Genomic DNA, 27,086 nt, shown 5'->3' with positions numbered 1-27,086 from the left:
AATGCCATGTAATTGATGCTTTTGCTTATTCAGTGAACTGGCACTCATGGAATGTAGACAAAAGTATATCACAGGAGATTATGGGGCATGTGTGACTCGAAGAGATAGGGCAAGATCCAATGACTGATTATGCCACACAAGGACAATGTAATATCAGCACACCTGCATGAAAAGGAGAAACTAACACTAATGTTGAGGTTATCTGAGTTTATTCTCTGGGCAAGTGAAGTATAGAGGGCAAGAAAATAAGCTCACTAAAACTTAAACACCACTATATATTAATCATCACTTTCAAAGTAATTTTTATGAATAACACTCAGTCACTGATGTTTCAACAAACACAATGCAAGTTGTTCAAGAAAGGATATGTTAAAATCTAGATGATACATAGATGAATGTAAACAAATTCAGAAACTGCAGAGCCTATGGAAGAAGATCAAAGTATCAATAACAGGTACATTACTCCTAAAAAACAAAAGTGGAGAAAATACTCGTACTCACAAATTGGATGTTAATTTTTACAATTTAATGTAAAGAAATTACTAAATAAAATTTAGAACTTCAGTATAAACACTTAGAGATGAAACTTATCATGAAACACATTTGTCATAGCCATCAACAATACAGATACAACAAAAATTGTTTCAAGTGGATGATGTCAGATGAGGTCTTCCATTGGGGAAAACATCAAAAAGTCTGTTGAATTTATATGTGACAGTGAATTCACACCCCACTATCAGCAGCCCTGAAGATGATTTTCCATGGTTTTTCATTTTCACACCTGACAAATACTGGAGTTGTACTGTAATTAAGTCCAGCTCCATGGCTAAGTGGTTTGGGTGCTGGCCTTTGATCACAGAGGTCCACGTTTGATTTTTGGAAGGGTTGGGAATTTTAACCATAATTGGTTAGTTTGCTTGGCACAGGAACTGGGTATATGTGATGTCTTCATCTTCATTTCATCCTCATCACGATGCACAAGTCGACCACGGGCATCAAATCAAAAGACCTGCACCAGGCCTCCCCGGAGGCCACACACTGTTATTGTTATTATTACTTTAATTAAGTCCAAGGTTGCTTCCTTCGCACTCTTAGCCCTTTCCTATCCCATCATCACCATAACACACATCTGTGTTAGTGTGATGTAAAGCAAATTGTAAATTTTAAAAAATTAATAAATTTGTGATCAAGGACATCACATGATTATTAGTTGACCAGTCAGTATGCTTGAAACAGTATGTGCAGAAAGAATTAGATGCAGAAGAAGAAGTTGACAGTTACAGATATAAGCAAGGTGATGCTAAGTAGATGTGTTTTTCAATCGTGCAAATCTTCCAGGCAGTTTTAAGAACTACTGAAAAGAGCTGAGTATTACTTATACCTTCATAGCCATACTGCTAATGTGGAGAGGATATTTTCAGTCACGATCAAGGAGATGAGCGAATAAATTAAAAGTATCATTGATTAAAGCAATCTTGTTATTACAGTATGTATGACTACTCCTTAGTTCCGTTCCTTGACACGGGGTCAGGAACGAGTTGAGATGACATTATATGGCTGGCTGGATGCCCTTCCTGACACCAACATCAGTTCAGGAGTTAATGGAGATGAAATGAATGATGGTGAATGAAATTGAGTAAGTAGGTGGAAGGAATCGGCTGTGGCCTATAAACTGAAACTGCCCCAGCATTTTTTTGTTATTGCAGAATACAGAAACATGAGAAATTTCCATCATTGTTATAGGATTTGTAACAAAGAAGAATATAACTGGTATGCTGAATAGTGTAAAAAATAAACTTATTTCTTTACATTTATAGTGTATCAAACACCTATTGAGAAAGGTTTTCCTGAACTCACTGCCTAGCACCACATTGGTACACAAAATATGTATGTTAATTGGTTAATCAGAACATGGTTAATTGTGAGTCTACTATATTTCCTTGTCACTTTCATCTGGCAGCACAATGTCTTCATCAAATAGCAAAATAATCCAGAGTATTAAATTTGTTATCATCATCCAGTGTTCCTGAAGCTTTTCAATAATCACAGTACCAATATTATTGTTACAGTGCTGTGAAGTCAATGGAAGGAGCTGAGGAAAATTTCAATAATATTCAAGAACTGCTGAAGAATGCTGTCTTTTTGAAGCAGCAGATAAAATATGAAGAGGCTCGGAGGTAAGTACAAATGTTGGTTCGTTTCCTGTGTAGTTTAGTTGTAGTTTCATTTTCTTGTAGTTATGAGCTCCTGAACTGAAGCAGAGAACATTTTGCAAAATTATGATATTTAAAATACAGAGATATTTCTCTGCAGTTATAATTATGAGTAAACTTAGTTTTAGTTTAATGTTTTTTCAATTTTGTTGTTTCTCCCTCCCTTGATATATGATATTGCTGTTCTGTACACAGCCTACGTAAATAATGCATATATACAAAAGATAATTTTGTATGTTTGGTACCCCATATAATTTCTGTATTTTGCAAACCATTCCATTCTCTACGTATGAACTGAATGGTTCATTGAAGTTGTACCCTTTCTCATGCTTTGTTTCTCTGAGCTCTGAATTGTTAATTTAATGAACACTTTTACAGGATATAAATGCTATGGAAAAGTTTTATTTAAAACCCCTGAATGCAGTATCACAAAATCATCCTTTCCAAACATACATGACAGACTGAAACTAAAGTTAAATTTTTATTTACAATCTGCATTACATTGCACCAACACAGTTAGGTCTTATTATGATAATGGGATAGGAAATGGCTAGGAGTGGGAAGAAAGCAGCCTTAATGAAGGTACAACCCCAGCATTTTACTGATGTGAAAATGGGAAACCACGGAAAACCATCTTCATGGCCGCCGACAGTGGGATCGAACCCTCTGTCCCTTGAATGCAAGCTGGTAGCTGCATGACCCAAACCACACGGCCACTTGCTTGGTAAAAGTTAGGTTTAAATCCATATTTAACAACTATGTTAGCAGGACAGGGTCATATCAAGTCAGACAGGGTCTTTATTTATGCTTGGCAGGGACTTTCTAGCTCGACCTTGGCCGCTGGATACGGTTCAGTTGCCAGCTACTGCGTGTGCATATGTACTGCAGAATATGGTGCTCAAAATCATTATCATGCATTTTACTCACCATTTTTACAGTTTATGCTGAAAATGTTCCCCATGCGCTGCCAAAATAATCAGGATCTCCTATTGAAGTTTTCGGTTACTCTACCAAGTTCTTCAGCACTGATGGATGCAATTGCAACTCTTATATCGTCTTTAAGTTCATCTAGTGTGTGAGGGTTGTTCCCATAAACTACATTTTTTAACATTCCCCACAAATAAAATCACATGCCGTTAAATCTGGCCTACGAGGGGGCCACAGATTTTTGCTTATGATCCTCGTACCAAACACGCTTCAGAAAGGAGATAACGACCTTTACGTCTATTTTTATTGTTTACTGAACCTGTAGGTTTGAATCTCTTGGCCAGTTGTTTTATTGTCCGATTGATAGGAATGGGTCTCCCTGGAAATTTTGCTCGAAACTTTTGTCTTGTTCTAGCGCACGATATTCTCCAGTTAATGTAAGTATTTTGCAGATATATGCGTTCACGTAACAAATATTTCACATATATTACAGCACTGTACACAATCACAATAAAACATTATACAATACAACATACAGTACGCAATAGCTTCATTGAACACCCTACTATCTCGGAGCTCAGCTCTCAGCAACTGCAGACGTGCTGGTGAACGTGCGTGCCAGCGGCCAGTATCAGCCTGTCATTGGCGGCCAAGTTCGAGCGATAAAGTCCCTGCCAAGCATAAATAAAGACCCTGTATTTATACAGGTTCATAATTATAGACAACCCAATGTGTCCTTGTACTATAGGCAACAAATGATAGACCATATTTTCGAATGTAAGCTAATAGATCAAGAAAGGGACATGTTATTCAGAGTGATAGTTAAGGCAGAGAATTCTCGAGTAAATCAAAACAGACTTATAAGTAAATATAAAGATAAATTCTTAAAATTCATAACTAGTGTAGGGGACAAGATTATGTCTAACTAAATAATAGATTAGCATTATTTGTATGTATTCCATCTTGCAGTCATGTAAACATATAATATTTACTAGCAATTTCCCGCTGGCTCCGCCCGTAATGTACAAAGTATGGTGTTGTTCGTTACTATCTTCACGGATGTATTTGCAAAGTTTCGAGTTAATGAAATAAAGCACGTGAACTGCTGTGGTAATAGAATGTAATATTATGTCAACAAAACACTTGAAAATATATCACACAAAGAAATTGAATTAAACATTCCTAAGAACAACAGTACACGCCGAACTGTTAAAAAGTCCTTCAAAGATCTTCATCATGGAGACAAATGTACTCATAACTTTTCTCAGAATCTACCAATTTAAGTAGTTATTACCTCAAAAGAAAGCGCTTGATCCACTATGTGTTTTTAGACCAAAGTGAACTGCGTACCTCAATTAGAACGAAGGATACGATTGCTTCAATGAGAAAAAATGTTGAAGAAATGAGATGTCAAATTGAAAGTGCACACATAACTTGCCTCAAAATCAACCAATTTGAATAGTTAAGAGCTGAAATGAAAGAGCTTGATCCACTGAGTGTTCTTAGGCCAAAACAAACTCCGTACCTCAATTAGAACCAAGATATGATTGCTTCAAAAAGACAAAAATTTGAAAAATCAAATAATTTGAGGAAGGCGGAAGTTAAGTGATTTATAGTACTTGATGACAAATCTGTGCATGAATACCTTTCAGTTTTTTTTTTTTAAATGAAGGAAATCGACCGGATAGAATGGCCGGACTGACTGACTTTAGTTTTCATAAATTTTTTAAAATATATAGATAGAATATAGATTTAAAAATACCTTTACATGAAATATTACTCCTGTAATGGAGCCTTTAGAATTAATTTCAGTAATAAAAAACCAATATACATACATACATACATACATACATACATACATACATTGGAGACTGTTATGCCTTTCAGTGTCCAGCCTCCAAGCATCTGTGAATGAACAAAGTCCCTCCATAATCTACTAGTTGCAACTAATACTCTGGTCTTGCCTAGTTCTGCACGCTTAACCTTGAAATCATTACAAACTGACTCTCACCTTGGTCTCCGTTTACTTCTCTTACCCTCCATGGCTGAATTCATTATATTTGTAAATAATGTGTCCTCTTCCATTTGCCTCACCAACTCCACCATGGAAGCCTGTTTATACATATAGCTTCATCTGTGAAGTTTATTCCTAACTTAGCTTTTATCTCATTCTGAGTACATTCCTGCCATTGCCCCACCTGTTAGTACCAGCAGTTATTCTCACTAATTTCATGTCCGTTACTTCCATTTTATGAATAAGTTATCCTGAGTCCACCCAGCTTCCACTCCCATAGAGTAAAATTGGTCTGAAAACAGACAGTGTAAAGATAGTTTCATCTGAAAACTGGCTTCCCTCTTACTGAATACTGTTGATAACAATTGCAAGCTCACTGTATGAGTTGTGCTACTTGTTGATTCAGTTGTATACTGCCATCCTGGGGGGAATCCCAGAATACAGTCCTAAGTATAATACGCGAACCTTTTCTTGAGCCCTAGTTCCCATTCAGCACTAAGGAACTCAGGGCTCAAGAAAAGGTTCGCGTACTGTACTTGAAATGATCTACATGTTCCAGTTTTGTGTTCCCCATATGACATTCAGACTTCATAGGTTTCTTCCCTACAGACATCACTTTAGTCTTGGAAATGCTAATTTCCATATCATACATACTGCACCTCTCTTCGAGCTTCAAGATGTTAATTTGCAGACCTTCAGCACAGTCCGCTATTGAGACCAAATTTTCAACATAGACCAAACTGCCTACTACGTTTACAGCAAACTGATACAGTAAAACCTCGTTAATTCGAAGTCGTTGGGACTCAAAAATCGGACATCGAATTACGTGATTTCGAATTAACCGCCAATTCGCAATTCAGAAGTACCAACCCTTGCCGCGTTACGAAATATTCTAAGGCCCGTAACTGCATGCAGTTAACCTTGATTCTCAGTTTAAACCTTTCAAATGCCATGAAAAAAGAAATATTTCCAAAATTTATCCAAAAATGTGCATTTACAGTATTCAAATAATGCACTTGCATACCTCACTGGCAAATATAACCTCACGCAACGAAAGAAAGAAAAAAAAACACGATTCAAAAAAGAGGAGAAATCTATGCTGGCTCCCATGTGCAAGTGCTTTATTCATTGGAGTACTATACTGTATGCATTTTAGATGCCTTGTATCAAATACAGTAGAGACAATACGCGACACTGAGTGAGATATCGAGGGACAGCTATTGGAGCTCTCTGTAGTGAGTAGACCTGAAAACTATTGATTCTGTCATAAGAGCCCGTGTATTTTTGTGTGAAGTTTTTGGTGTTATTTATGCGTTTTCAGTGAGTTGACATAATTAAATAGTAGCATGTGTCATTCCTTGATATCTCCTCTCAACATGAGGGGAAAGGTATGTGCTGTGTTTGGCTGTAGTGACTATGGAGTAGAGAAGAATGCGCGGTCGTTCTTCAGGTTCCCTCGTGACAAGAAAATGTAATATTGTGTTTGGATATATATTCTTCCAGTGACAGAGATCTTTATAGTACTTCATAATCTTCTGACCTGCTCGACCCATATTTTAACTGGCTTAAAATGTAATACGCATATTTTTTTGTATAGTGCAGCAGTTAACCTTCAATACCGATGTGTTGTTGTAGGTGTAATCTGTGGGTTTTGAAATGTCACATAAGTGATTTGGATAAGGTGTGCAAGAAAGAAGGGACGTTACGCTTATATAAGAATTATAAGATCTGTTCAGATCATTTCCAGGCCAGTGACTTTAAAAATCCTCGACTATACAGCCAAGGATATGTTACATTTTTACTCTAATTGTACGTAAATATTCCTCAAAGCATCACTATCGACAACATTTTCATATTTGTCTTTCTTTTATACCTCTTCCCAGATTAAAACCGGGATTTTATAGATTTTCTTTCTGTTAGTAGGCTTCATGTTAAGAGAAAAATTGTCCAGCTATTAAATGTTAATTCATTGCATCATATGTGTAAGGAATGTGCCGATATTTTTATTGACAAGTGTCTTAATGTGATGATACAATGTCTTTAAATGAGAAAAAAGACAAATCCAACCGTAAGAGTTCAGGCAGGAATGCTAAAGCTAAAAAAGTATTGCATAAATGAAAGATCAAGTCATTTCACAGCAGTCCATTTCACATCTTGTTTATATGTCTAATTTCAGTCTTTGAATAATAACCTTTTAAATAATTCTTCATTCGTTTATCCAGAATTGCTTTAGCAACTTCGAAGTTAATATCTCAATAACACTTTCTTTCTAGACGTAATTTATTTATCCATTTCCGTATATACATCTCCATTGATATTTGAATATAGCACGATTTTTTCAGGTCAAGTCACTAGGAGCGCCACCGTCGAATTGTCTCCCATTTTAGCAAGGCTAAATCTGTGTCGCGTATTGTCTCTACTGTATTTGCTTGTATTTACACAGAAAGTATCCGATGCCCTTAAAATCAAACTTTCCTATGACTCTAACCTTGTACAATTTCCCGCCATGGCACTTCTCTCGTACTTCAGAAATGTAAACACTTGCCGCGTCACAAAGTATTCTAAGACCCATTAATACATGCAATCACCTCGATTCACAGTTTAAACCTTTCCAATGCCATGGAAAAGCTATTTCCGAAATGTATTCAACAAGGTGCATTTACAATGTTCAAATAATGCACTTGGATAAATCACCGACGAACATAACCTCACGCAACGAAAGAAAAAAAATCACACAATTCAAAGACGAGAATAAATTATGCTGGTTCTCCTGTGCAAATGCATTATTTTTTGGATATCTGTACTGTTTGCATTTTTAGATGCTTTGTACTGGGATGGAAAGTGCCCGACGCCCTTAAAACATTCTAGCTTATCGAACTTTTCTATGACGAGGGGGATAAAGTTTCTCGCTTCCATGTGCATTGCAATTGCAACGCACTACAATGACCATCATCCCCGACCCTTGTACGATTCCCCGGTTGGCACTTTCTCCTTTAAAACCATAAGACCGTTTGGGCTCGCATTAAAATAAAGCAATGCAGTTTCATCGGCAATGACAGTATTGTTCGGTGCCTACGAATTTATTATATGAGCCACGCTTTTTCGTCAACTGTCGGCATCGCCGGGGTTCGCGCATTCTGTTTTTCCGCACACTGCCTGTTGCGTGATATTACGGCGTTCCTTAAAAGGTTGAATACAAAAGAATTCCGATTTCATTCAACTTGGCAATCATGAAGCGCACTGTAGACCCACCGAAGTGAGTGTAAGTGCGGAAAGCTACCCCTCCACGTTCCGGAACACGTGTTCTATTAAGACGCGGATAAATTTCGATTTGAAATTACTCTGTAACATACTATTGTTTTAAAATGTAAAGGCAGTTTCGAATTAAAAGTCTGAATTTCGGTAATGGGGCCGACAATGTACTTCGAATTACGAATTATCCGTATTTCGAATTAAACAATTTAAATAACATGCAAAACTGTATCTCATGTTTCCGGGAATGAGAGCTTCTTCGAATTACGTGGGATTTTGAATTAACCGATTTCGAATTATCGAGGTTCTGCTGTATGTATCAACTGGATGTCATCCCTTTTCTTGGTCCTGAATCATCTTCCTTCATTTGTTTGTGACTTCTTCCTTTCTTCACATCAGTTAGAATTCCTTCTATTTTCCCCTCCCTGATCCTCTATAGTAGACAATTTTTTGTAGTATATGACCCACTCAGGCTGTTATGTTTTGCTTCTTAATCAGGTCATCAGTGCATCCTCATTCCTTACTCTGTTCATGCATTTCTCTTTTTCCATCCTTCTCCACAACCGTATAAATTTAAGTATTTTCTTTTCGTTTTTTGATTATCCTTGTTTCAGAACTATAAGATACCACATTCCACATAGCAAACCTCTTCCTTAATTCATTTGGTATGCTCCTGGCCTTTTACCCTTCCAAAAGCTCTCTCTCTTATAGAAATTCTTCTTTTTACTTCGTTACAGCTTCCATTTTCCAAGTCGTCAAAATTCCTAAATACTGAAATGACTTAACCTGTCCCTCTGGTAATATATTTAACAGTATCCTCTTCTTTTTTTTTTTCTACTTCTCACCACTTCTTTCTTTCCAGTGTTCAGCTTCATTCCAAACTCTTTTCCCACTTTTATGTTAACCCCCATCATAACCTTCAGGTCTTCTATTTCTGTCAGCACCACCAGATCATCTGTGTATGTAATAGTATTTATTGTTTCTCCTTCCAGTTCAAATCCTCTTGTTTTTTCTAAGACCTTGTCATTTAATTTTTTATATACCTCGTATACTGAAAAGTGTTGGTGACATGCATCTCAGTTTTACACCTCTGCCAATAATAATCTCTTCTGTTTCATTTCCTTCAACTCAAACTATCCTCTTCTGTCTCATATACAGCTCCTTAATTAGTCTTCCGTTTTTCCAGTCTATACCATTATCATTCAACATCTTCAGCAAACCAATCGACTCTGTCAAATGCTTTTTCCCAACCAATGAAACATATACTGTATTTATATATATTTTCCTGTTTACCTCCAAAACTCTGTCATCGTCCTCAGAAACCCTTGCATCGCTGGTCCCCTTTCCTTTATGACACAAAATTGATCTTCTCTGATATTTTCTGCTATCTTTCTTTTCCACAGCACCAGCCTGGTCACAACCTTGGTAATATGACGTATGAAACTAATTGTCCTGTACTCCTTACATTTTTGGTATTGCACTTCTACTGTAAAGGGAAAGAGATCTTCATGCCAAATCTCATTATCATACATTCTGTTGATTAGATTGGTCAGTCTAATTATTATATAAGTAATAATAATAATAACGTAAATGTTTCCACCTTTTCAATACAATATATTCACAAAATTACAAAATTATACGGTACTAGTTTCGACCCATCTAGGGGTCATCATCAGCCGTATTGGAGCAAAGATCATTTGTGGCGAAATCCTAAGACAATATTATTTTAAAGAATAACAAGTGAAATGAGATGTTATGGTAATAGTTAATAATACAAGGAATATACATACTAAGAGGTTTTTAACAAAGAATAAAGTATAAATGGGGTGTTGTAAAAATTATAATCATGGAAATCATTAAGTTCTTGTATTGAAATGAAATATGGCTTAGGAAGAGGGCTTAAGGTGGGGCTGAAGGGTGCGGGAGAAAGTGTAAATGTCTTGGAAAAGTACCTTTGATTAAATTTAGGATTGAGTTTAGGTTGGCTGCATTATTGTTTCTGAGGAAAGTGATAAATAGATCGAAGAGTATGTTGGGTTTCTCTGAGATTTCATTGAGATTGTGACTGGCATTAAAGTATTGGTCTAGGTGTATGTAGTAATTTTCCATTATGTTCAGTAAAGGGCCCTTGTTTGCTAATACGAGGATGTCCATGTCTTGTTCAATATTGGTGAAATTATGGTTATAATCTTGCATGTGTTGGCCGATGGCTGAAAACTTGTTGTATTTTATTGCGTTAGTGTGCTCGTGGTATCTGATAATGAAGTTTCTCCCGGTTTGCCCGATGTAGGTTTTTTTTACAGGTGGTACATTTGATCCTATAAACCCCTGATTTTAAAAAACTGCTGGTCTTGTTGATGTGTGAAGTATTGTATAAAACATTCATGTTCTTATTGTTGGTTTTGAAGGCTATTTTAACGCCTTGTTTCTTAAAGATGTTGGTTAACTTGTAGATATCATTGTTGAACGTGAAGGTGGAAAATGTTAGAGGTTTGGTTATTTCTTTTTTGAGGGTAGTTTTTGGGCGATGTTTGTGTTTATTGATTATCCTTTCTAATTATTGGACAATTCCCCGAAGCCTTCAGTTCCTCAGACTACCATGTTCTATCACGGCTCATTGTCTTCCTTTGAGGTCCTAGATTGCTTTTCCCATTTTCCACTTTACTGCTGTTGGTCCATTGTTATCTTTGTCACATTCTTGTTTATCTTGTTCAACCCTTTGCTTCTCTGTACATTTTCTGTTTTGCCTTGTTTTTCTAGCTGTTTTTCTAACTCATCATGCTGCCTTTCCATCTGATCCTCTCTGGCCTTGTCAGTACCCCTCCTAATATGTTGTTCAGTTTTCTATACTGTCATTTTCCTTCTCCTGAAAAATCATTTTTCCATGTTCTCCTTGCATCTATTTTATTGAGATCCATTCCTTATTTCTTCTTGTTCCTTTGTCTCAGATTTCTTCCTCTAAACTCGTGTCATTGCATCCCTGATGCTAACTCATTCTTCTCATACATCCATACTCTGCCCCATACTTTTTAATTATTGTTACCGGGCGAGTTGGCCATGCGGTTAGGGTCGCGCAGCTGTGAGCTTGCATCCAGGAGACAGTGGGTTCGAACCCCACTGTCAGCAGCCCTGAAGATGGTTTTCTGTGGTTTCCCATTTCACACCAGGCAAATGCTGGGGCTGTACCGTAATTAAGGCCATGGCTGTTTACTTCCCAGGCCTTTCCTATCCCACCGTTGCCATAAGACCTGTCTGTTTCGGTGCGACGTACAAAAAAAAAAAAAACTCAACTAATTATTGTTTACAATATTTAAAAATTAAGAAGGTTCCTCCTAATCAATACAAAGATATTTCTTAATGTGAAAGAATCACATATCGTTCAAATGAGGTACTAGTTTCGGCACCAGATATGTGACCATCATCAGCCACAAAGTCAAATCGGGCAAACACAGTAAAACCCTAAAACAACTTTACACACACTATAACATCTGCATGGATGAATATGAAATATGACTTTAAAACAACTTTAAAAACACACTATAACATATGCACAGATGCATATAAAATAAAATATGGTAGATGATGTTGCATTCCATTTTAAAATCCGTTAAAATGATGATTCCGTTGTTGTATACCCATGGCGGTTTGTCCAGCTTATATATAACTTTAGTTTTCTAAAACTGTTAAATTATGCTGTGAGGTTTATTGTCATATGAAGTTGACACTATGTGTGTTCTGTAGTTGGTTCCGGAAAATAAACGTAAATATGAACTTGGTAAGATCCAAAGAATTAATTCCCACTTCAATATGGGTTGAGGAACCTGGGGAAGAAGTTAGAAGTCGAATTAGGCAAAAGATCGGAAGGAAATATCAAAAAAAAAGTCTAGAAAAACCCAGAGAATACTAGAAACGAACGCACCTTGAGCAGCCTGAGTGATCGGCGGACAGAGCTGGACTGATGGATGCAATTATAAGGTTAAGGGGCGAGGCGTAAGGGAGGAGAGGGGAGGGGTAGAGGCGGAGCAACTGTCACGGAGCTAAGGAAGGATGTAGTAGTGGGGGTAAATGATGTGGATATGTACTGCGTATGGTTTGAAAGATCGACTTGTTTTTAGGTGGTCTGATATTTCTTAGCCATTTAATTAAGAGATCGTAAAGAATATTAGTTTTCTCGGAAATTTCATTTAAATTATAGTTAGGGTTGAAATACTTATCGCAATGAATGAAACAATTTTCGACGATGTTCATAATTGGCCCTTTGTTTGCTATTTGAAGTATTTCAAAATCATGTTCTATATCAGTAAACTTATGATTAGAGTCGTGAATGTGTTGGCCTATAGCAGAAAACTTGTTATATCTTACCGCGTTGACATGCTCTGAAATGCCTACCAGGCAAAAAGAAAAGCCTATCAGTATATGGGTTTAAAAATTAAAGTCGCCAAATTGGGCAAAGATATTAGCTTCTTGAAGCAATGTATTATGCACAATTTAACACCGAACTTTCTGAAAGGAACGCTCAAAAAATATCGTTCCGCACCACATTCCGTCCAAGCCCAACAAAAAACGAACAAAATTTGGTTGAAACATGAACTTTGTTTTTTATATAAGAAAAAATCGTTTTTAAACAGTAAACTTTACGAGACTCACCTTGAAGCAGCCAATCTGCTTCCTGGCATTCAATGGAATTTATTTCTAAATCAGGTTAATAATAAAATGTTTGACATACTCTCACAAAAACAGTTTACGTTAGAGAAGAAATTAGCTGCATTAAAAATGAACAGAAATGCATCAAAAACTCAGCCCAAAGGAATTAGTTTGCAAAGAAACTCAGTCGAGAACTTCCATCCTCCTGTTGTCAATCTTTCGAACGTAATTTTAACCACGGAAGAAACTGCCATTTTAGCGAAGGGTCCGAAGCATAATTGGCCTAATATGAACGAAATAAACAGAGTCACTAACTTAATGATTGAGTCGGAATCTACAATCAATAAAATGCCGCTAGAAGATCAAGACGAAATTAGATTTGAAGTTGAAAGAAAATTAGATAAGATGTTCAGTTCTAATAAAGGAAATAAAAGAAATCCCCCTATCAATTCTAATGCCAATAATTTTACTTCCGAACATAAACAAATCGCGGAACTCAAAAAGAAAATTAAAAATAACGATCTGATTGTCACAAAAGCGGATAAAGGAAATACTACAGTTATCATGGACAAAACTAATTACATATCTAAAACCAAAGAATTTTTTAACAACAGCACGTTTACAATAATCAATAAAGATCCTACACAGAAAATACAGCGACAGTTAAAACAAACATTAAAGAATATATCTTTTCTTTTTACAGATCAAGAAAAATCAAAACTATTAAATATGAATCCAGGTCTACCCACAGTTAAAGCCCTCCCTAAAATACATAAAATTGACGTCCCTATCCGGCCTATTATTAACTATAAACCCAGCCCCCTATATAAAATTGCGCAATTTGTTCAACGATTTTTAACTAAGAACTATCAATTTCTTTCTAAAAAATCCATCAAGAACACTACTGAACTAGTTGAAAAAAATGAAGTCATTTAATGTACAACCCAACCATACCCTTCATTCTTTCGACATAGTAAATATGTATCCAAGCATACCCACAACCAAACTTTTCTCCGGGCGAGTTGGCCATGCGCGTAGAGGCGCGCGGCTGTGAGCTTGCATCCGGGAGATAGTAGGTTCGAATCCCACTATCGGCAGCCCTGAAGATGGTTTTCCGTGGTTTCCCATTTTCACACCAGGCAAATGCTGGGGCTGTACCTTAATTAAGGCCACGGCCGCTTCCTTCCAACTCCTAGGCCTTTCCTATCCCATCGTCGCCATAAGACCTATCTGTGTCGGTGCGACGTAAAGCCCCTAGCAAAAAAAAAAAACTTTTCTCCATTATTGAAGATAACTTTAACAAACAGAGCTCTCTCAGCAAATTAGAAATACAAGATTTTATTTCTCTTCTGAAACTGGTCATCAACAATAATTTCTTTAAATTCGATGAAACCATCTATCAACAAAATTGCCTGGCTATGGGATCACCCGCTTCGGGAATTCTAGCGGATATTTATTTAGATTTTCTGGAATATACAAAAATAAATAGCAATACTTTTCCAAACATCCTCATGTGGGCCAGATATGTTGATGACACATTTGTTATAATGGAGAAATCAAGAATGCGACCCCTACCCTGCAAGAACTAAACAATATTGACCCCCACATCAAATTTACACTTGAGTCCGAAAATAATAAAGTAATTAATTTTCTGGATTTAACTATTCTCAGAAATCCATCTGCTCTTTCATATAGAATTTTCAGAAAACAGACACAAACTGCCAATACTATTCGTCAAGATTCCATACACCCTCAAACACACAAACGTGCAGCGTATAATAGCATGGTTCATCGTGCATTCACGATACCTATGTCTAAAAATGACCTCAATAGCGAACTCAACACTATAAGAGCAATCGCCAAATTCAACGGTTACAGCAGATCATTTATAGAACAGATAATCAATAAATTTAGACACCGGCCCAAGACTACTCTCACTAAAGAAAAACCTATAACTAACGTTTCATCTACTTTTACATTCAACAACGGTATCCATCAAATCACCAATGTTTTTCGAAAACATAACGTAAAAATCTTCTTCAGAACTAATAATAGGACCTCAGAAATTATACATAATTCAACATCAGTCAACACCTCTAACAGATTTTCCAAATCTGGAATCTATAGATTCAAGTGTATTGACTGCAGCGCCTCCTACGTGGGACAAACAGGACGCAACTTCGTAACCCGATATTCAGAGCATGTCAACGCGGTAAGATATAACAAGTTTTCTGCTATAGGCCAACACATTCACGACTCTAATCATAAGTTTACTGATATAGAACATGATTTTGAAATACTTCAAATAGCAAACAAAGGGCCAATTATGAACATCGTCGAAAATTGTTTCATTCATTGCGATCAGTATTTCAACCCTAACTATAATTTAAATGAAATTTCCGAGAAAACTAATATTCTTTACGATCTCTTAATTAAATGGCTAAGAAATATCAGACCACCTAAAAACAAGTCGATCTTTCAAACCATACGCAGTACATATCCACATCATTTACCCCCACTACTACATCCTTCCTTAGCTCCGTGACAGTTGCTCCGCCTCTACCCCTCCCCTCTCCTCCCTTACGCCTCGCCCCTTAACCTTATAATTGCATCCATCAGTCCAGCTCTGTCCGCCTATCACTCAGGCTGCTCAAGGTGTGTTCGTTTCCAGTATTCTCTGGGTTTTTCTAGACTTTTCTTTTTGATCTTTCCTTCCGATCTTTTGCCTAATTCGACTTCTAACTTCTTCCCCAGGTTCCTCAACCCATATTGAAGTGGGAATTAATTCTTTGGATCTTACCAAGTTCATGTTTACGTTTATTTTCCGGAACCAACTACAGAACACACATAGTGTCAACTTCATATGACAATAAACCTCACAGCATAATTTAACAGTTTTAGAAAACTAAAGTTATATATAAGCTGGACAAACCGCCATGGGTATACAACAACGGAATCATCATTTTAACGGATTTTAAAATGGAATGCAACATCATCTACCATATTTTATTTTATATGCATCTGTGCATATGTTATAGTGTGTTTTTAAAGTTGTTTTAAAGTCATATTTCATATTCATCCATGCAGATGTTATAGTGTGTGTAAAGTTGTTTTAGGGTTTTACTGTGTTTGCCCGATTTGACTTTGTGGCTGATGATGGCACATATCTGGTGCCGAAACTAGTACCTCATTTGAACGATATGTGATTCTTTCACATTAAGAAATATCTTTGTATTGAATAGGAGGAACCTTCTTAATTTTTAAATATTGTAATCCCACTTCAATACGGATCATGAAATTTCTAAATATTAATTATTGTTTCATTTTACTTGTTAATTGCTCAACATTTCTTCAGCTTTGGCACATCCCATGGTAAAAATTTAAATCTATCTGGTAAATGGCTTTATCACTGGGAGTCTTCCATGAAGAATTAGTCGTTTATGATTCCTGAATCAGGTGTTAGCAATCCAGAGATCAAGGCTCTACAAAATCCTATGAGCTTCTATCCGCCTTTTGTTCCATTGTCCTTGTCCATAATCTTTAACTACATTTCTCAGCCTCCCTCTTCCCACCATATTATTCCATCTCCCATTCTTGTTTGGCCCTTTCCATTTTCTTCAAATGCCTCTATCTGTTCATTTATCTTGCCAACCTCTTCATCTGCTTTTGACATGGGCCTTGAATAAATAAGGTATCTATACCATTGCTCACAATTTTTTTTGTACAATAAGCCAGTAGTCTCCTCCCATGTAGATCATCTTATACATTCCAGAAACTCTCCTTCCCATTCTACCCTCATAATCCAAAAATACTGATATTGTGTATCTCCATTTCCTCCTCATTCTGTAATTTACCTTTCTCAGCTGGACTGAATATCTCAAATGATTTGTCAGAATATTTACTGTCATGCAAAAGAACTCCTGTAGAAGAAAATTCTGGCACTTTGAAATCTCCAAAAACTGTAAAATTAGTTTATGGTATGTAAAACCAATAACATTATTATTATTATTATTATTATTATTATTATTATTATAATAGTAGTAGTATTTATTGAACATAACAGGCGATTAGCCCCAATACATGTTCACAATGCCCTTTTCCATCTACAAACTACTAACAAGAAAAGAAAAGAAACACGAGACTCCTTGGGCATGCCATGAGGTCCATCAGATACTCCGGAAACGTGACACTCCCAAGGGAGGGTCACCGCAGCAGTCATCCTCAGTCCCTACATGCCATGTCCATTGTCTCCATTTAATGTTAAGAAATAAAATAAATAAAAATACTACTGCTGTCCGGCCGCGCCATCACCCCTGGTGAGAAAAAAGGCCACCCTCCCAGTGATGGGCATGACCGGCCCTACCCGTGGGGCCCAAAAGAGGACCACAGCTACACCTACCAGATGACAGTGCAGTTTTCTCACCATTCCATTTGTGGCCAGCCACGTGGGGCTGAAACCGCTATCGTCCTGTTCCCTTCCTCTTTCATTCCTCATCCCACATATATCTCCATCATTCTTTGGGGTAGGTCCGTCCTACCCATTCCTCTTAAGAGTATGTCTTCCTCTCCCTTACCCATTTACTATACATAAATAGTGAGAAAACAGCACATGCCCACATATATAAAACTAAGTGCCATCCTGCTAACGTACTACAGTTAATAATAAAAAAATAATAATAATGAACAAATAATAATCACAATTAACTACCATAAAAATAAAATAATAATTGAATACCCTACAATTCCAGTCCTAAATAAATCCAATCTAGCCCTACTCTATCCTTAGATTCTACACGTAGCAATAATATCAGGTCGTTGTTACACAATCCACCGACATCAGGTTTCATCAACTATTAGCACATGTCCTTGCCTACTTATCTACTAAGTTCACATTTCTTGTCCCAGACCTACTATGGCTGAATTCCAGTACACTGTTAGTCAACAGTTACAAAATCACCCGCCGTATCATGATCGATAAGGTCTCCTACTGTTACAAAATCAAATCAGCACCCTAACTTAGAACATTACACTCACCTTCCCTTTTTCAATGACTTCCATCTTTCCAGCCTTTACACATCCACTTATTCATCCTATGCCTCTTCCTCTCTCAACTTTCTCTCACACGCTTTTTTAATGGCACATAAGTACCTTTATTAATAATCTTGACCATGATAGTCGGGATTGGATCCGTATTGACTTAGTAACAGTAAATATGTTGGAAGATAGTCCGCCTAGTCAATGCTTTGGAAGATAGTATTGACTAGGCGGACTATCTTCCAACATATTTACATAAGTACCTGTTCAACTCTCCCCCATCTTCCCTTTGCCTGATAATCCACCTTATAATATTCTGCTCATGCCCTTATCTAATAATTCACGATGTTTGGCACTCAATAGACTATTCCTTACCTTATTCGTTTCTTTACAATTACCAATTAAGTGAAAATCGTCGCTTGCTACCCCACATAAGATACATACCGTCTTACCTCTACCCTTTAACCACCCCTTCTTCTTGTGGAGTCCCATCAACCACCACACCATCCCACCCCCGTTTAGCCTATCAACATACCTAATATTTATCCCCGTTACTTCTAATACTTTATTCAAAACACTAAGGGAACTTCTTAGCCTAATTTCTTCTAATAATCTCTGCCTTTGCATATTGTACCAGGAAAGCCTAGGTCCTGGTCCATATTAATTGAAAGAAACATTACTTCAGCATAAAAGATCCGACCGACGTACGAACATCTATGTAAAGAATGTTCCAGTATGTGCCAGACCCTACGAGTGCACTAGGCGGAGTCAAGTGACGTCACCTGTCGCTTGAAGCTCACCTCCCCTAGAGATATTTCTCGAAAGAATTTTTCTTTTACCAGCTTTTTAACACCTTAACCAATTTCAACGGGACAAACGCTGAATTATAGCGGACGTCATAAAAGTTAATCCCTGTGAATTTCGAATTAATTCATCCCATGGTTGTTGAGTTATAATAATTTAAAGTTTCAACGAAATTACGTAATCACGGTCACATGGCCGAGAGAGATGCTACCCCTCCCAGCGCTGGTATCTATATATGCCAAGGCCAGCCAGCCAGCAAGCAGTACAAGGACGAGTAGACAGCTGTGTGATTGAGACAGAGGAGAGACCGGCCCGCGTACATTAACTATTTTACGTTCACAGAATATGTCATTACGTGTAGACTTATGATTTTGAACTTCTGCAGAAACTAATGTGTAGAATCACCAGAACTCGTTTCTTTCCGAGTATTGAACTATATTCCTTTATTCATGCCACGTCAGTATACGACTTACAGTAATTTGAGTGAAAATTATAATAACAGGATAAGCAGAAAATAATTCTTAGTGACTTAATGACTGTGTTCAAAGACTGTGATTATCGACTTGCCTTTTCAAGTGTGAACTGTGCATTTATGAACGTTTCAATAACGACTGTAAATAGTAATTCATACAGGAAGGACTGTGATTCTTTCAATTACGCCATAAATAGTGTTCAACAGTCAATGACAGTGTCAGTGTTAACTACTCGCACTAAGTGAATTTTTCGTGTGCGAAAAATCACCCTAACGAGCTGCAATTCTACATGATCCAGTTCCAGCCGTCATCACCTCATCGGGAACGTCAACATGGTGTGTCAAGGGAACATCGCCGATCCTGATTCTCCACGGAACAGTCCAGATGTCCATCCTTCGACTTTATAGTAACATTTCTTGCCATAAGTGAGTAATAACAAACTGACTAAATTTATTTTTTTCTTTCATTAATTTGTGAACAGTGGAAACTTCAGTGCCGCGTGTGAACAAATATTTCAGAGTTCTCATAATTTCTCAGAAGTGATTAATTTAATTTCAAATTTCAGTTTCATATCTCGTAGAAAGACTTTAGGCTTTTCAAGTGTGCTATATATCAAGGTTGACGAACTGAGAACTGAAAACTATTAACCAAAATTTAATTTCTCATATCAACTTACAATTATAAGTGTGTGCTTAGGTTTAGAAAGACTTTAGGTGGAAATTCAATACCTCATATTCTCACATATGAAAGACTTTGAAATCAGTAGTATTTATGCCATTTTCATGAACAGAATTCAGGAAGATTACTTTCAAACTTTTAATTTCAATGCCAGATTTGAATCAAAAATCATATCGCAGGGTGAAGAATTAATAAATTGTTTTGAAAAAAGATTTTTTAACCATCTATTATTCGCTCTGCGAGTCTATCCTACTCTGTATCGGCTCCAAAACCAAGTTCCACTCCCTGAGGTCCTACTCATGCCCTTTGCCCACAACTTTTCCTGGTACAATATCTCTATTCTCCTGGAAAGTACCTTTCACCCTCTGGCTTCTATCTTCGACCAAACCGCAGCCCACATGTACCCCAAACCTATCTTCTCCAAATATCCTTTAATTTTTTCTAGCCAGCATGCCTTATACATGCTCTTCAGTTGTTGCTTGTATGCGGCTTGTAACAATTTCCCGCCTTCTCTTTTCAAAATCATCCAAAATTTAACTTTTCTTTTCACAAACTCAACTTCCGTATCTTCCCCACTCATTAATTCAACCTCTGCATTCGCTGTGCACTGAGGGAGCTGCATCACCGACTTACCAAAATTACTAATAATTCACTTTAATTCCACTCTTTTTTCATCCAACCCCCAAACTTCTGCCCCATACATTACGCTACCGAATACAACCAATCTTAAAACTAACCTCAAGGTTTTATAGCTAATACTCGGAAATATGGCCAACAGGTTTTTGACTGAGGCTAGGGCGGCCATCCCTTTACTTCTCGCTCTCCTAATTTGATCATCATCATCCGAAGTCCCTTTTCTGTTAATAATCACTCCTAAATATTCCAACTTTCTTACTTGTTCTAACCTTTCTCCCTGCACCATTCAATTCCCATCTTTCTTCCTTGCTTTGTGAGCCTGCGTGACTAGGTCTTTGGATTTCTTCCCATTAATTATCAGCGCCCATTTATTTGCAAATTCCGACACTGCATATAAGCTTTCCTGCATCCCTTCCGCCGTTAGAATCATCAATATCACATCATCTGCAAAGATCAATCCCGGTACCTCCAACCCATTAATAACCGGCACGGCCCAGTTGTTCTCCCCGTGACCATCCAAGATATCGTTAATAAATAAAATAAACAATAAAGGCGATAATTTACACCCTTGCTTTAAACCCACCTTAGACTCTATGGGTCTGCTCAACCTGTCGTCTCCCAATTTTACACAACACCTAACCACCTTATATATTGCCTCCACTGCCCGTATTATCTTTTCCAAGACCCCCAACCTACCCAATTTCTCAAATAGAGCCCCTCTATTCACCTTATCAAATGCCTTTTCAAAGTCAATTGCCGCTACATACACTTTACCTTTTGGCACGCTCATATATTTCTCTAAGACTGTCTTCACTATCATTATATTGTCCACTGTTCTTTTCTTTTTTCTAAATCCCCCTTGGAAATCTGACAGTACTTCGTTTCTTTTGGCCCATTCACTTAATCTGTTCGCTAACAACCCTGTGTAAATTTTACGTAAGGAATCTAACAGAGATATACCCCTATAATTATCCTTATTGTTCTTGCCACCATTTTTCTTGTATATTGGACATACAATCCCTTTTTCCCACTCCTTAGGGTACTTCCCCTCATCAGAAATCTTATTGAATAATTTTACTATGCCCTCTATCATTGTCCCATTTTTGCTAATTTCTTTCCGAAACTTATTATTGATACCATTGCAACCCCTACGCCGATCTGCCCCTGATTCCTCTTATCACTTCTAGCGTTTCATCTCTTGTAATTTCTTTGTCTAGTTTGTATATTGCAACTCCTCCAAATTGCTTCTTCCCCCATCTCACTCACCCATTCCTCACCCTCCCCTCCCACCCAAGTAATTTGCTAAAAGAGCTCACCCATTGTACATCCTTCGTTTTCTCTAGTCTCCTTCCACCCTGATTTATTCTGTTTATCCTTTCCCAAACTTTTTCCGTACTGTTCAACCTACATTCTTTATCGCTTCCATTTGTTCTTCTAACCAAGTCTTTTTTTTTCTCACAGATTTTCTTTTTGTAATCTTTCTCAACTTACAGAAAGCCTCTCTTTCTGCACTCCCACCTTTTTCCTATACTCTCCTAACACTCTCAAAACCCTCCTTCGCATTCCTTCACACTCTTTATTAAACCATTCTTCTCCCTCTTTAGTTTTTCTCCTTCTACCTTTTTCAATCTGCACTATCCTCTTGATTGGATGTAGCAGCAATTCCAAGGCTTTATCAATATTATTTTCCTCTAACGCCCCCTCCCATCCATATTTTAGTAAGTGTAATTATTCTTTTACTTCTATATCCCAGTCTCGTTCCACTTTCTCTGTCCATTTGTACTTAGTATACCCACTCCTTAGTTAATCCCTTATCTTAACATCTTCTTCCCCCCCCCCCCCCCTTTTTAACACCACCCACACTGGGAGATGGTGTGATTTAATCCAGTCTCCTACTTCTATCCTTTCGATATCCTCTAACACTCTTTCCGAGCTTAGTACTATGTCAATCACACTATCTCCCTGCTCTAATACATAAGTCAATTTCCCCGTACTGTCACCCTCCTTCCATCCATTCAGAGTATATAAGTTACTCGCTGCATAGACCTCTAAGAGCTTCTCACCATAGCTGTTTATGATTTTATCCTCACTTCTACTTTTCACCATACGCTTCCCTTCCTCCCTACTATATACTGGACTCTGTTCCCTGATTCTCGCATTACAATCTCCGAATAGCAATATGTCTTCCTCTTCAGCAAACTTATCTCTTATCATACTAATATCCACCAATAGATCTTCAAAAAGATGTTTACTTGTATATACGGAACTCCTAGGATGGCAATATATGAAAGCTAGGCTTATTTTCTTCATCCTTCCCTCTATCAATCAGTCACTACTGATCTGCATTTAGGGCAGTCACCCAGGTGTCAGATTCCCTATCTGTTGTTTTCTTAGCCTTTTCTTAAATGATTGCAAAGAAATTGGAAATTTATTGAACATCTCCCTTGGCAAGTTATTCCAATCCCTAACTCCCCTTCCTATAAACAAATATTTGCCCCAATTTGTCCTCTTGAATTCCAACTTTATCTTCATATTGTGATCTTTTCTACTTTTAAAGACACCATCCAAAGTTATTCGTCTACTGATGTCCTCCCACGCCATCTCTCCACTGACAGCTCGGAACATACCACTTGAAATAATATTGAAATAATAACATTAAGTTATTTATTAGACCACCTAATCAATACAAAATCGTCTTGGATGATTTACATAAATTTGTTAGCTAACAAGACGATTTTGTATTGATTAGGTGGTCTAATAAATAACTTAATGTTATTATTTCAATCTAATATCATCAATACGGACCAAAAATGATATTTATTACATGTAACATACCACTTAGTCGAGCAGCTCGTCTCCTTTCTCCCAAATCTTCCCAGCCCAAACTTTGCAACATTTTTGTAACGCTACTCTTTTGTCGCAAATCGCCCAGAACAAATCGAGCTGCTTTTCTTTGGATTTTTTCCGGTTCCTGAAGCAAGTAATCCTGGTAAGGGTCCCATACACTGGAACCATACTCTAGTTGGGGTCTCACCAGAGACAAATATGCTCTCTCCTTTACGTCCTTACTACAACCCCTAAATACTCTCATAAACATGTGCAGAGATCTGTACCCTTTATTTACAATCATATTTATGGGATTACCCCAATGAAGATCTTTCCTTATATTAATACCTAGGTATTTACAATGATCCCCAAAGGGAACTTTCACCCCATCAACGCGGTAATTAAAACTGAGAGGATTTTTCCTATTTGTGAAACTCACAACCTGACTTTTATCCCCGTTTATCATCATACCATTGCCTACTGTCCATCTCACAACATTATCGAGGTCATTTTGCTCACAATCTTGTACTTGGTATTACTCTGTACAGAATAACATCATCTGCGAAAAGCCTTATGTCTGATTCCACTTCTTTACACATATCATTGATATATATAAGAAAATCATTATCGAGGTCATTTTGCTCACAGTCTTGTACTTATGTATTACTCTGTACAGAATAACATCATCTGCGAAAAGCCTTCTCTGATTCCACTTCTTTACACATATCATTGATATATATAAGAAAATATAAAGGTCCAATAATACTGCCTCGAGGAATTCCCCTCTTAATTTTTACAGGGACAGATAAAGCTTCACCTACTCTAATTCTCTGAGTTCTATTTTCTAGAAACAGAGCCACCCATTCAGTCACTCTTTTTTCTAGTCCAATGGCACTCATTTTTGCCAGTAGTCTCCCATGATCTACCCTATCAAATGCCTTAGATAAGTCAATTGCAATACAGTCCAATTGACCTCCAGAATCCATGATATCTGCTATATCTTGCTGGAATCCTACAAGTTGGGCTTCAGTGGAATAACCTTTCCTAAACCCAAACTGCCTTCTATCAAACCAGTTATTAATTTTGAAAACATGTCGAATATAATCAGAAAGAATGCTTTCCCAAAGTTTACATACAATGCATGTCAAACTGACTGGCCTGTAATTTTCAGCTTTATGTTTATCACTCTTTCCTTTATATACAGGGGCTACTATAGCAACTCTCCATTCATTTGGCAAAGTTCCTTCATGTAAACAATAATCAAACAAGTACTTCAGATATGGTATTATATCCCAACCCTTTGTCTTTAGTATATCCCCCGAAACCTTATCAATTCCAGCTGCTTTTCTAGTTTTCAACTTTTGTATCTTACTGTAAATGTCATTGCTGTCATAGGTTAATTTTAATACTTCTTTAGTATTAGTCACCTCCTCTATCTGGACATTATCCTTGTAACCAACAATCTTTACATACTGCTGACTGAATACTTCTGCCTTTTGAAGATCTTCGCATACACACTCCCCTTGTTCATGAATTATTCCTGGAATGTCCTTCTTGGAGTCTGTTTCTGCCTTAAAGTACCTATACATACTCTTCCATTTTTCACTAAAATTAGTGTGGCTACCAATTATGCTTCCCATCGTGTTATCCTTAGCTGACTTCTTTGCTAGATTCAATTTCCTAGTAAGTTCCTTCAATTTCTCCTTACTTCCACAGCCATTTCTAACTCTATTTCTTTTCAACCTGCACCTCCTTCTTAGTCTCTTTACTTCCCTGTTATAATATAGTGGATCTTTACCATTCCTTACCACCTTTAAAGGTACAAACCTATTTTTACATTCCTCAACAATTGCTTTAAACCCATCCCAGAGTCTGTGTACATTTTTATTTACCGTTTTCCACCGATCATAGTTACTTATTAAGAACTCCCTCATGCCTGTTTTATCAGCCATATGGTACTGCCTAACAGTCCTACTTTTAAGACCTTCCTTTCTTTCACATTTATTTTTAATTACCACAAAAACAGCTTCGTGATCACTAATTCCATCTATTACTTCGGTTTCTCTATAGAGCTCACATCCAGAATATTCTTCCCTCTAGTTGGTTCCATCACTTTCGATCAGGTGCCCTTTCCATATTAACTTATTTGCCATTTGTTGGTCATACTTCCTGTCGTTCGCATTACCTTCCCAATTGACATTTGGTAAATTGAGATCACCCGCTACGATCACGTTCCTTTCCTTATCGCTTCCCACATAGCTGATTATGTTATCAAATAATTCTGAATCATAATGCGCGCTACCCTTTCCTGGTCTGTACATCAAGTTGTCTATTATCTTTAGAAATGAGCCTTACCCATAGAATTTCGTGCTTGTCATCTTTAACTTTTTCGTAGCTTACAAATTCTTCTTTCACGAGAATGAATACTCCCCCTCCTACCATTCCTATCCTATCTGTATGATACACCCTCCAGTTCCGTGAGAAAATTTCTGCATCCATTATATCATTTTTCAGCCATGATTCAACTCCTACTACAATATCTGGTTAGTATATATCTATTAAATTAATTCTTTTCTTTACAATAATTCTACAGTTGAGCACTAACAGTTTTATGTCATCCCTACATGATTTCCAGTTCCCTGTTCCCTTAACACCGCTCCCTAGCGCACCCTGTTTCCCTGAATGTACCTCCCTATAACCCTTCCAAACAAATTTCCTAACTTATATGTACCACTGCAGTTTAAGTGAAGGCCATCTGAGCGCAGATCCCTATCTCCTACCCGCCCATTAGGATCTAGAAATTTCACTCCCAGTTTCCCACATACCCACTCCATAGTCTCATTTAAATTCCCAATCACCTTCCAGTCAGTATCCCTCCTACACAGTATTCCACTGATAACAATCTCCGCTTCCTTAAACTTCATCCGTGGTGCATTTACCAGATCCCACACATCCCAAACTATGTTGCTACTTATACCTGCTTGTCTTACGTTGTTAGTACCAACGTAAAACACTACCACCTTCTCTTTTTCCTCCTCCTTCTCTTCTACTTTCCTCAACATCTGCCTTAACCTAATTCCTGGATAACACTCTACCCTGGTACCCTTTCCTCCACACACTTTCCCGACATGTCTAACGATAGAATCCCCCATGACCAGAGCCTCAACCCTACCCACATCATCTGATCCCCTCCCCTCCTGGTCAGTCCTATATTTCCTGACAACTGCAGAAGCTATTTCCTCCTCCCTTTTCTCCAACCCATGACCCTGTTCCACCTGTCTTTTCGTATCCACTACTCCACATTTCCCTTTCCTACCTCTTCCCTTTCTCCTACTTCCAAACTTCTCGGCAACAGTTCCCTGTTCCTCATCTTCCCTCGGTTGTTCTACCTGCAGTGACTCGTACGGATTTCTCATCGACACCTGTCCTGAATTTTGATCCTGAATGGAGCCCTTAGCCTGCAATCTCCTTCCCCTTAAAACATTAGACCATCTGTCTTCCACAATTCCCCCATTTCCTTCCAATCCCTCTATTACACCTACTGTATCCTGTACATTGATTGGAGGCCTACTTTCCTTCCTGTCC

General features: G+C 37.5%; 1 protein-coding gene across 2 annotated transcripts in view; it reads left to right on the top strand.

Annotated features, from left to right (window-relative positions):
- The window catches only part of LOC136877580 (BLOC-1-related complex subunit 8 homolog), a 241,601-nt gene that overhangs the window by 112,317 nt on the left and 102,198 nt on the right, over positions 1–27,086 (top strand). For both annotated transcript variants that reach the window (XM_067151737.2, XM_067151736.2), the window contains one exon: positions 2,070–2,177. In XM_067151737.2, the coding sequence (XP_067007838.1) occupies positions 2,070–2,177 (108 nt within the window). The remainder of the gene's footprint in view (positions 1–2,069; positions 2,178–27,086) is intronic.

The sequence above is a fragment of the Anabrus simplex genome, chromosome 7, assembly GCF_040414725.1.
Source record: "Anabrus simplex isolate iqAnaSimp1 chromosome 7, ASM4041472v1, whole genome shotgun sequence".
NCBI classification, from domain to species: domain Eukaryota; kingdom Metazoa; phylum Arthropoda; class Insecta; order Orthoptera; family Tettigoniidae; genus Anabrus; species Anabrus simplex.
This window is presented reverse-complemented; position numbering and strand designations above follow the sequence as displayed.